This window comes from Lepidochelys kempii, chromosome 4 (genome assembly GCF_965140265.1).
Source record: "Lepidochelys kempii isolate rLepKem1 chromosome 4, rLepKem1.hap2, whole genome shotgun sequence".
In the NCBI taxonomy this organism is placed as follows: Eukaryota; Metazoa; Chordata; order Testudines; family Cheloniidae; genus Lepidochelys; species Lepidochelys kempii.
Window position 1 is genome coordinate 9,242,554 of NC_133259.1, and position 12,921 is coordinate 9,255,474.

Consider the following 12,921-nt stretch of genomic DNA (forward strand, 5'->3'; position numbering starts at 1 on the left):
GTTCATTACCTTGTTTTTATCAACATTGAATTTTCTTGCCCAGCCACCCAGTTTTGTGAGATCCCTTTGTAGCCCTTCACAGTCTGCTTTGGACTTAACTATGTTGAGTAATTTTGTATTACAGTACTATAATCCCTGCACAACCTCTTCTAAAAATGTTAATCTCAGAGTGGATTAAAAACAAGATTTTTAAAATATTAAATCACGTTTAAACTGGATTTATTTTATTTCCGTGTTGCTAGTTCTTTCTTCCCACTTTCTAGTCTTAGATCACTAAAGTGGATCTTCTGCACTTGTTTCTTTAATTAGTTTCCCAAGTGGTAGAATCAGTTTCACAGTTGTTGTTTAGCCATTCTCACACTTAAAATATTCATCTATATTGAAAATGAGAAACCCAGCTCCTCAATAACATCCTTATTGTGAGATCGCCACAAACTTACACACAAAACTGATGAGTCAATAGCCTGTGTTACATTTTCAACCAATAGCACTTTCCAATGTATGGAACTTCTACACATCAAAAAAGCTTTGACCGGGCTATACTCTTCTATCAGGTTTGAAGCCATGGCTTGTGTTCCTATAGTACACCAGTGCTTTTGAAAATCCCATCCATAGGTGCTTAACTTTAAGCTCCAATTTTTAAACACATGTTGGCCTTTGTGTATAAAAAAGTTCCTGTTAACTTTGTTAATATCTTGAAGGTCTAAACAAAGAAGTTATTTACATGTTGTTAACACTGAAGCAATTGTGTTTGAAGTGACAAGGATTTTGTGTCATTAAGATGAAAGATGTTAGACCAAGACCAAGCATGTGGACCAAGGGGATCCAGTGGATATAGTGTACTTAGATTTTCAGAAAGCCTTTGACAAGGTCCCTCACCAAAGGCTCTTACGCAGAGTAATCTGTCATGGGATAAGAGGGAAGGAGCTCTCATGGATTGGTAAATGGTTAAGAGATTGGAAACAAAGGGTAGGTATCAATGGTCAGCTTTCAGAATGGAGAGAGGTAAATAGTGGTGTCCCCCAGGGGTCTGTTCTGGGACCAGTCCTATTCAACATATTCATAAATGATCTGGGAAAAGGGGTAAACAGTGAGGTGCAAAATTTGCAGATGATACAAAATTACTAAAGATAGTTAAGACCCAGGCAGACTGCGAAAAGCCAGAAAAGGATCTCTCAAAACTGGGTGACTGGGCAACAAAATGGCAGATGAAATTTAATGTTGTTAAATGCGAAGTATTGCACATTGGAAAGCATAATCCCAACTATACATATAAAATGATGGGATCTAAATTAGCTGTTACCACTCAAGAAAGAGATGTTGGAGTCATTGTGGATAGTTCTCTAAAATCATCCACTCAATGTGCAGTGGCTGTCGAAAAAGCAAACAGAATGCTGGGAATAATTAAGAAAGATAATAGGACAGAAAATATCAAGTTGTTTCTATATAAATACATAGTACGCCCACATCTTGAATACTGCGTGCAGATGTGGTTGCCCCATCTCAAAAAAGATATAGGAATTGGAAAAGGTTCAAAAAGGGCAACAAAAATGATTAGGGGTATGGAACGGCTTCCATATGAGGAGAGATTAATAAGACTGGGACTTTTCAGCTTGGAAAAGAGTTGGCTAAGGGGAGATATGATTCAGGTCTATAAAATCATGACTGGTGTAGAGAAAATAGATAAAGAAGTGTTGTTTACTACTTCTCATAACACAAAAATTAGGGGTTACCAAATAAAATTAATAGGTAGCAGGTTTAAGACAAATAAAAGGAAGTATTTCTTCATACGATGCATAGTCAACCTGTGGAACTCCTTGCCAGAGGATGTTGTGAAGGCCAAGACCATAACAGGGTTAAAAAAAGAACTAGATAAATTCATGGGGGATAGGTTCATCAATGGCTATTAGCCAGGGTGGGCAGGGATGGTGTCCCTAGCCTCTGTTTGCCAGGAGCTGGGAATGAGCGACAGGGGATGGATCACTTGGTTATTACCTGTTCTGTTCATTCCCTCTGGGGCATCAGGCACTGGCAACTGTCGGAAGACAGAATACTGCGCTTGATGGACCTTTGGTCTGACCCAGTAGGGCCATTCTTTTTACGTTCTTATGTTAATAAAAATACAACAATAGACCCTGATGTTAAGCACACAAGTCATCCCATTTAAATTAATGGACTATTCATGTGTGTAAAGTTACATACTTGCTTAAGTGTTTGCAGGATCAGGGCCTCAATTTGCCATATTTTGTATTTTGCCTACAGCACTTTTGTGAAATTCACATAATATGTCCTACCAAATATGATATTTCAAAAACAATAATTCATTACATTTTAATCTGAAGCTACAATAACACAAATTTTCTAAATCGATTTTACAATGCCTCAGCATGATTTAAATCAGTGATTTAATCACCTTGATTTAAACTGTTCCACCCTGATCTCAAATCTATTATGCTGAAAATGCCTGATAATTTAAGGGCGAGGGGACAGGTGGAAGGGAAACAATCTTTTTAAAAGATGAGCACTATTCTTCAAATTTAAAATATAAATATCTTCATTATAAAGTTGTCCAACCAAATATAAATCTGAATTTGATCACATTATGTATAAAAAACTGATTTATTGAGCAGTAAACAAAACTGTCTGCAAATACTGAAATCCATACATGCATCATACATATATTCACAATGCATTATGTAACTAAACAAATTAAGAGGTTGGAGTTTAGGTTGTATGCTGCAGCAATTGTCAGTTCTTGTGGAAAGTGTGTTAGAGATACTATTAGCATATTGGTGTGGTTGAGTTATTGTGATGGTGTGCTGAGTGGACACAACAGAAATACATTCAATGGTCACTGCGTTGTGGAAGGAAATTTTTGTAAATAATATTATTAATAAACTTCAGAAGTAGGCTATGCTATGCATTTTGCTAGGATCTGGAGAGGAGAAAGTTTTCAAGTCTGAGAATTCAGTAATTTATATGCTACAGGGATCTGAAGGGAGGTTAAATTTAGAGTAAGTGAGTTTAAGGCGAGAAAGAACCACCAGATCCTCTAGTCGGACCTCCTGTATATCACAGGCCACCAACACCATCCAGCACCCATACACTAAACCCAGCTACCAAAATTAGACCAAAGTATTACAGCCCACAAAAGACTAGACTATTATGTGCCATAGGCAGAGATTTTAAGGGGCTGAGGTGTACCAGAAATTGAGGCCCCTGCAGTGGGAGGAAAAAGAGTAAGTGAGAAACACCCAGATAATCCTGGCAAGTGACCTGCACTCACACACTGCAGAGGACCATAAAAACCCCCAAGGTCACTGCCAATCTGACCTTGGGGAATATTCCATCTCGACCGCATACAGGGTGATCAGTTAGACCCTAAGCATGTGACCAAGAACCAGCCAGCCAAGCACCTGAGCAAGAGAATGCTTGGTGCCACCTCAGATAGCTTAAATAGCTTTCACCTTAAATAGCTTTTCACCCTCCCTCCACCACTACGTATTTACAGGCCCCCTCTCAGCCTGGCTAAAGAAGCCAAGCTCTTCCAATCGCCTCTTGTAAGACAGGTCCTCATGAAAACATTTTCTTAAAAAGTCCATAACAATAGGTGTCGCTACCTGAGCCACCCACAATACTTGATATACACATACCACCAACATAAGAAGTTTTAAAAAGTTACAGAACCTATCATCAGCATTTCTAAGGCTGCATAGTTGAAGGTAGCCAAGAGGTTGAAAAAGAGCGTGAGCTTTCACTGGGAAGACGTGGTTGGAGACTTTGTTGAGAGCTGTTTAAATGGAGTGCAGGGGGCAAAAGCTGCTTGGGAGAGACAACATGGGCCACAGGATAGGGCACTGGACTGGGAGTCAGGAGACCTGTGTTCTATTTGCTCTGCCACTGAGTTGCTGGGTGAGCCTGGGCAAGTCACTTCCCCTCTCTGTACCTCCATGTCCTCTCCCATCCCTCGTTTTGTCTATGTAGCTTGTACGTGCCTCTTGGCAGGGACTGTGCCTTCCACTAGGCACTACTGTATAATAAATATTAAGCAACACTGTATCTATAGAACAACTAGCAGAGGCAAACCCCAACGAGATCTGGGACAACAGGTAATTTTTGAAAAGAAATATTTAGAAGTAGGGTCCTTTTTGCCTTTATTCTTCCTAACTGAAAGTCTGTGTCTCAAAACATGCTGGCAACTGAAATCTTCACAGGCACTCATCGGGAGCACTCTTTCCAAAGCAGCTACCATCTCCCACTATACGCAATGGGGCTGAAGTCACAGGCCATCATTTCCCTACTTGTGCAAGAGAAAGATTAGACTGCCCACTGAATCTAGAGTGAAGCTATGCTGCCCTCAGAGAAGATAGAAGCCCCTATGTTGCCAGGAGGCATAGATAAACATGGATGGCAATGGAATATAAACACAGGGGGAGGTGTGTCTTTTTATTATTATTCAATTTCATTTTTTTAAGACCACCATGATAATTTAATGATTAATATCATTAATTGTCCATAATTGGAAAGTAATGAGGTCTGTATTGTGACTAAACTTGAACATTTTTACAAGAGATGGAGGGAAAAAATGTTTTCTGTAGATAGTTGCTACCAGAGATCACCACGCTTGGTTTTTTGCTCAGCAATTGTGACTGGTTCACCCCATCCCTTGATTTAAAGTTTGAGCTAACTCCTGCACATCCAATGCTGAAGTTTGGTTAGCAACTGACCTAGCCACCTGTTCTTTCTTACCATGGATTTTGGGGGCCAGTTTGTGATCTCATTTACACAGATTAGTAAACAGTGGAGTTACTCTGAATTTATTGTGTAAATGAGATCAGATAGCCCCACGATTCTATCCACAAATTGGAACTGAAAAACTAAATCTGTTTTAGTTCACACCTTTCATTATTTTGGTGCAAATCTTTGTGTGGGTGCTCTTATTCTAGATTAAGAGGGTCCACATAGAGATTTGCACTGAAATAACAAAAACTGTAAATTAAAATCAATTCAGCTATTTTGGTTCTAGTTAACATACAGAGCACTAGGCTTTGGAGGCTAGAATGCTCCTGAGGATTGCTATAAAAACAGCTATACTAAGTAGCCAAAATCTTCTTACAGAAGAGCATAACAGAGGCAACATCAACTAGATAAGCAAACAACCTGTCATCATCACCACCATTTTGTGTATTACCGTAGCACCTAGGAGCCCCAGTCACAGACCAGGACCCCACTCTGCCAGGTGCTGTATAACACAGAACAAAAAGGACAGTCCCTGCCCCAAGGACCTGACAATCTAAATATAAGACAAGACATACCAGACGGATGCAGACTGATGGTGGAATACAAGGACACAATGAGACGATCTTGGTCAGCGTGATGGGCAGTCTCTGCAGTGTCTTTCCCACCCTCTGAAGACAGTAATAACAGAGCCTCACAGTCGGGTTGATTGTCCCAACATGAGACAGCGAAGAAACTCCTATTACTCCAGTTCTAAGCCATTAACATGTCACCCCCATTAGGGCTGGGGCAGCATACAACTGCCCGCTTCTGAGACTGTGATCATCCTTTGTCTCAACATTCAGTTGCTTTATTCCCAGCAAAAGAAAAGAACAGAAAACTCAGAAAAAAAAATCCCCCCTAACTGCAGGGAAGGTGGACAGGCAATCAGGAATCCACCATCATCCATTGCTCCTATAAACAAGGAATTATATGTCCTTGTACTCTCCAGAGTTGTATGAGACACCAGTTTGGTTGCAGTAAAACTCCAGGGAAGTCTCTCTAAAACTTCCCAAGGAAAAGAAGAAAACTTCTTGTACATATCTGCAATAAATAGCAACAACAATCCAGCCTAACAGGCACAGAATGCAATGATGATAAGAACATCTTTTTAGTTTTTGTTGGTTTTTACACAGACAGGGGTAAACTATTATTCAGACAAGACACAAAACTAGCAACCCAGGGTAAAAATCTAGTGCATAGGACAGCTGTGTCACTCACAGCCTAGAAACAGGTGCAGAAACATGGAGACGCCAAACTCATATTTATGCCATTGCTACTGAGCTAAGCAATGCTGCTTTGCAAAGAGTATGAAGAGAACTGCCTTGTCCCTACACACCAGGCCTGGGACCAATGTGGCCTGAACACTCTCTAACGGGTTCAGGACACCTAAAATATAACAGTGAGAGAGATCCAGTCACAGTCACCTGTATCACACAGACTGGAGATTTACCACCTGGAACCAGTCAGGCAAGGGCAGCTGCAGCTCCGTGGGAATTGACCACCACCGGACCAAGGGGTTTTGTTGGGGGAGAACAGCCTGAGGTTTCAGATGGGGCTCTACAGAAGGTGCTTGAACCCTCCTGGATAAACTGGCCTCCCCCATTCTCAAACTGGCTACACCCACTTTCGGCGCTGTGTCATCCAGCTTCAGGCCACTAGTAGAGGAGGGGGCAAGAGGAACCACTGTAACCCCCACTGGAAGAATTTTCCACCCTTCAGGTGCTGGCAGATCAGGCTTCAATAGCAGAATTAATAGGGTCTATCGTTCTTTTGTAGGGGGTTGTTTAATTTGACCTGTTATATTGGTTTCAAATGAAAATTGTTGAGTGGATATTCTAAGGCTTTTCATCCACTCCCAATGAAAACCAAGGGACCCTTAACATCTAACTTGTGGCGAAATTTCGCAGGGAATGCCCTGGAGCTAGAGACGTATCTTTCGCTTTGCCATGTTCAGGTTTAGTTAAATTATAAACAGTTTAAAAAAAATATCACCATTTCCCTTCTATTGTTTGTGTTCCTCAGAAAATTGTTGGCAGCCTGCACCCAACCATTCTACAGCTGGGCCTATGCTAATGCCAGAGCAGCAGCATCACCTCCCATCACCACCCACTGCACTAGGAACTATGGGAGATGCTGGAGCAAAGAGCAGAGAAGGGAAAAAGAGCCAGGCCAGGCTCTTTGCGACATCTTCCCTGCCCCAGACCCAGCACGTGGCCCCAGTAGCCATCACACCCTCCAGGGTAGCAGCATTCTCCTGCTGCCAGCTATTGTAGTCAAGTCATGTCAATCAAGGTGCAGAAGTCTGTGCTGAAGATTCAAACTTTGCTCAGGAAGTTCTTTTTACAGTTGCATGTAATATAATTTGTTTTTACCTTTTTCCTTCTTTAAAAAAAAAGAATTGGAAAACAGGTTGCAAAGCTGGGCAGCTGAAAGTTAGCTCTGCAACCATAATTCTGCCCCTTTGAGCATAAGTATTATCATCTTTAATTACACATTCACATATTATTCCTCGTTCAGTGCACAGGATGGATCCACAAGGGGACAGAGTTTAGGTTGCAGTGTGTCACAGAGTTAGAGGGGGAGGGGCAATCCAGACCAGTGCGGGGTTGTGTCACCACCTATCCTGTAAGCCTGAGAGCCTCACAATGCTTTGCTGCTGTAGTGCCCAAGCTGGAAGGCTCACAACCAGCCTGCCAGCACGTAGGTCACACCCTGAGTGTCTGTGTGCTTAGACAGATCTGGTTCAGCAGCCTGTCTACAGCCCCAGTCTGGCTTCCACCAGCCTTGGTTACTACTTGCAGGGTGACCTGAACACATTCCCAGTTCCAAGTTTTCCCAAAACCATGTGCTTTGTAATGTCCAGCTCTCCCTTGGAGAGTTCAGAGATACGATAAGGTTTGTTTGTTCCTCTAAAGACAAAACCCACCATCTTGCCATATTAACTGGAGTTAACATTCATTTCAATTCAAACACAGCACTGGTGGTTTAGATCAGTGGTTTTCAACCTGTGGTCCACAGACCCCTGGTGGTCTGCAGACTAAGATTTCCAAAGGGGTCCACACTGCCATTTGAAATTTTGTAGGGGTCCACAAATGAAAAAAGGTTGAAAATCACTGGTTTAGATTAATAGTAAAACAAATATATTTACAAAAGAAGATAGGATTTTAAGTGAGTTCAAGTAAAAGAGAAAAAGATAGAAATAGATACAAGCCAATTAAACTGAAAACACACAACTAAAAGTCTAATGCTTAATCTAACAAGGTACAGGCTTTGTTCAAGATGGTTTCTCACCTATATTAAGTTTCCAGAGACTGGCTCTCTCTCTGGCCCAATGAATATTCAAGTATTTTATACAAAGTCAAACAGCTTCAGTAGGAAAAACTGAGACAGACCCATTCCAGAATAGCCAATTGCCATCAAAAATGGTGCCAACCTCCCCTTGGCTGAAGGACCAATCTTTCTCAGCTTGCAAGAGCTCTGTTCCCTTGTGTCTGTCTAAAGATGGATGCCCAAGATGGCTCCTGTCTTTGCTTATATCTTCCAAAGTTCAGTGATTTTGTTTCAAGAGGCAGGATGACCTCATATTGTTCTTTTCTTCCTGTGGATTTCCCTTCCCCCTGTATGTAAATGAGACTTCTATTGTTTTGATTCTACCATGCTTAATTTACCTAGGAGACAGGAAAATAGCTACCTTCCCTCCTGTCTAGGAGGGAACCTGTTCCTCCCTCTTTGGCCACAGACTTTAAAACATAATATCATTAAGTATACACATTTCCTCATATAGTGTTCCCCATGCATTTCACAATGATATTAATCACCAGGGTGTCATTTGCTTTCAGAAAAACCCCTCACTCTATACACTTTTCTAATATAGTAATATTGTATACAATCACTTGATTCAATTGCTTATCACTTGAGGTTCAGCCCGATTGTTTGGATACCATAGTAAACCTTTGCAATATATTATTTGAAAAGTAAAAACCAGACCAAGCTTCTCTCTCCTGGTAGATGTAGATGCCATGCCACTTGTTAGCAAGAGGTTTTTCTCCACTCTCTTATTAGCTAGATGGGTCTGTTTACGTGATATGCGTTTCCATTCTCATTGTCTTTCAAAGTACTCTGAGCTGTCTAGTGCAGACCTGTTTACCAACACCACTGACACACCTGATTTAAACACACTTTGGTCATAAGTGTAGCATATATCTATAATGCTTAATATCCACCGTGTACATACCTCACACAAGAATTTTAATGCTCAGTGAATTACAGATTTTCAGACGATAGTTCACAAGGTATATTTTGTACAAAAAGATTATTACAATAGTGTGTAGGGTGGGGTACAGGGGTATTTAGTGTCACACCTCCCCTCTTACAAAGCAGTAGGAGAGTTAACCACTGGCTGACCTGGAGCAGCAAGTTAGAACCCACTGTTCTCCAACTCCTCAATATGTTTAATTATGTCTGAAGTGACCATCCTAAACCCAGATTAAGGGGCATCGTTCCATCACCTTTAACATCCATACTTCTGCCAGCGGTTGCTTCACATCATCTGGGTCACCCAAGCCCTAAAGAGTTCTGTCACTCTCAAGGTGTTTACTCAGCTCTCTTACCATTTAGTCTGCCCTGCTCTCAGTGGAGTTCTGGCCCACAGCTTTTCCAGCTGTGCCACAGTCTTCATTGCATCCAGCAGTTTCTGGATGACAGCACTATCCAGCTATGCCTTAGTTTCCCCCTGTTGCCTTGATGGTCCTCTTTACTGCTTACATGTACATACAGACCTTCATTATCTTTGCCTGACAATCAGGCTGATCAGAGAATCAAATACAGATTCCTTTGCCTAGTACAGACCTGTTTACCAACTCCCCCAGCATGCCTGGTTTAAACACTTCAGTCATAATTCTAGCATCTATCCTGAACTCGTAATATGCCGTGTACATACATCACACAAGAATATTAATGATCAGTGAATTGTTAGTTTTCAAATGATACAGCACAGTGCATACTTTGTACAAAGATTATTATAATAGTGTGTAGGGTGTGCAAAGAGAGGCGCTTCGTGTCACAGATGGACGAGCATAAAACTGGCATTTTCTAACTTTTGAGTACTTGACTTTGCAACCCAAATAATGTTTTAAACAGTTTTTTGTAAGTATTTAACTAAGAATCATGCAGTCACTATCTAAAGCAGTAGTTTTCAACCTGTGGTCCACAGACCCCCGAGGGTCCACAGACTATATTTAAAGGGTCTGTGAAAGATTGTTGTTACCATAGAAGAGTGGTTTTCAACCTGGAGTCCGCAGACTATATCTAAGATTTCCAAAGGGTTCCGTACCTCCCTTTGAAATTGTTTAGGGGTAGGCAAATAAAAAAAGGTTGAAAACCACTGAACTAAAGCCTGAAGCCTGCTTACTCTTTGAGCTGAAGTCACTGCCATCAGCAGTCAAGCTTTCCATGTTGGGAACTTGAGCTTACAGACATCAACAGGCAAAAAACAAGGTTTCTTCAGCTTTGCAAAGTCCACATCAATATTCAAGCTGTAGAAATTTTTTTCCTAACTTTCCAAAAGAACCGAAAAGCACCAGTGAAAAACACCAAACCAATCACAAAGGTTTTATGAAACAACTCACAGAATACATACTACATGATTCACCTTGTAAAGTATATTTACTCCTCAAACACAAAGAGGCTCACACTATCCAACGGAAAAGCATAGCATTTTGTAAGCAAAACACAAGAACAGTGTGATGGGGGGTGCGAGGGGGCACTCACCTCCTGAGCCGTTCAACTAACATAACTGTCAGGATGAGTAAATCAGAAAGCCCCCACCTAAGACAAATGGAGCTTGTGAACCCACCCAGGAAGATTGGACTGAGTGTGTGTGGGGGGTTGGGGGGGCAGGTTGCTGAGACTGGGGAGGGGGAGAGAAAGAGAGAGTGTGTGTGTGATGAGAGAGATCACATAGAAAAGAGGGAGGCAGAGGCAAAAGCAAGGAAGTCAGGCAATAGCTTGTGAGTATCTGTCTGTTGGCTAAACAGGCTTGGAGCTACAAGCTAAGAAACTGCTCCTTTTGTTCTTGATTCCTCCTCCATTAGGAGAAGCAGAACTTTGAACATTCCTTATAAATAAACAAGATTGCTGCAAAGAGAATACCAGACTCCATCATCAATTTCTATTTCATCTGGAAAATCCCCAGGCCCTCAACTTCGACTAGCACTATCTTACCCATACAGACAGACAGATGTAGAGCCAGATCTTCAGCCCCTTGCCTGCCAGCTTTGTAACAAGGGACCAAATTCCTGACATTTCAGATTGTGACAAAAGGGGGGCTAGCACATTGAAGGGGTTCTTCCTAGAGACTGTCCCAAGCTGGGGGCATAACACCGATCCTATGGAGCCATGACACAGATCACCACACTTTTTTATACAGTGATTTATTATTTATGTAATCTAATGCTTCAGACCATTCCTAAGAATTTGGAGGCCACGTTTATTGGTATGGTCCAGCTACGTTACACTACTCCGGTGACATAAAGCAGGCTGTAAACCCATCTTACCCATCCAGTCAAGTTGACTTTATGGTTACTTTGAGTGGCACAAAGCAGACAGAGTATCAGTTAATCTGGCCCTAGCATTTTATTCTCATATTGTGCTTCCAGGGTGGGAACAAGGAAAGATGATATATACAATTCTATTTAGATCATGTATAAACAAACCAAGTGAAATAAAAGGTCAACATACCGATGAGCCAATGGCCTGCAGATCAACTGGATCTTTAAGTGTAGGAGCAATTCTAGACATATGGCAATCAAAGTTTGGTGTAGGATCCAGAGCAACTTTCTTTTTACCCATTGGAGGCTGAATTTTTTTTACCTTTCCAAAGAGAACCTGCTCAAATAAAGCAAAAGATTTCAACAAGGATGTGCCAAAATCAATCTATTATCATTTAAGTAAACATACACTACCCACTTCCAGAGGAAAGCAGGAAAATTAGGAACGCAACAAAAGGGAATGGCTTCCAAGAAATAACAACTATCTAAGGAAATATAAGTATTAAAAAAATAAAACAGTTTTTAAGGCTTCTATTGTCAGATACCTAGAAATGGTACTACCTGCATACCTATTCTTATTTTAAATTATTGCCATAACTTCTTCTGTTTACACACTTTGTGGAATGTACAAAATACAAGGGATATATCACTAACAGTGCATCAGTTTCCAAATAACATAGCTGAAATAAGAGGCAAATGACTCATGAGCACCACAAAGCTATTAGCTTGAAATAGTATTCACCGGGGTAAAATCTTCAAAAGTGCTTATGTGACCTAGGAACCCAAGTCTCGTTTTCAGAAGCATCTTAGGCACTTAGGAGCCTAACTCCCACTAAAAGTCAATGAGGCTCCTCAGTAACTTTTGAAAATAGGATTTAGGCTCTGTGACTGAATGCTGAGAGCCAGCAGCTGACCCAGCACTCTGGTCACTAGACACCAACTAGTTCCCCCCAGAGAAGCCCTAACTGAGGAGCAGAAGACTATAATCAGACTGTGGGCTGATGAGCTAAGGAGAAAATTATCTAATCAGATGAGAAGGTAGTTAAAAAGCATAAGAAGGAAGCACAAGGGGAGGAGAGAAGACTAGCAAATCCCCGGGGAAGCCAGGTCTCTGGCTGGTGAGACTGCTTCCTCTTCAAGCAGAAAGAGCCGAAGGCAGAAGGATGCCACAGGCAGACACGCTGCATGGGACTGTGACGCCGACTGAGGGCGGAAGGACACTGCAGGCAGACATGCTGCACAGCAACGGTGACGGTGGCAAACGGACGCTGCAGGCGGAAGTGCTGCACAGCGACTGGATTGGTGTCAGGAGGACACGGCAGGTAACAGTGTAGCATGGAGACTACGACGGTGGCAGAAGAATGCTGCAGGCAGACATGCTGCACGGGGATCATGATGGCAGCTGAGGGCAGAAGGATGCTGCAGGTGACAGTGCTACACGGGGTCTGTAGGAAGGATGCTGCAGGCAGAAGGACACCATAGATAGAACGGTTGCCTTGGGACTCTGATGGTGGCAAAAGGATGCGGAACGTGGCAGTTCTTCATGGGGATCATGACAGTAGCGGGACACGGTCGTTAGAAGTGCTTCACGGGG

At 41.9% G+C, this 12,921-nt stretch overlaps 1 protein-coding gene across 2 annotated transcripts in view; it reads right to left on the reverse strand.

The window, feature by feature from the left end:
* Positions 1-12,921, reverse strand: part of TEX15 (testis expressed 15, meiosis and synapsis associated) — an 86,700-nt gene that overhangs the window by 36,523 nt on the left and 37,256 nt on the right. For both annotated transcript variants that reach the window (XM_073340315.1, XM_073340316.1), the window contains exon 5: positions 11,518-11,664. In XM_073340315.1, coding sequence (XP_073196416.1) covers positions 11,518-11,664 — 147 coding nt within the window. The remainder of the gene's footprint in view (positions 1-11,517; positions 11,665-12,921) is intronic.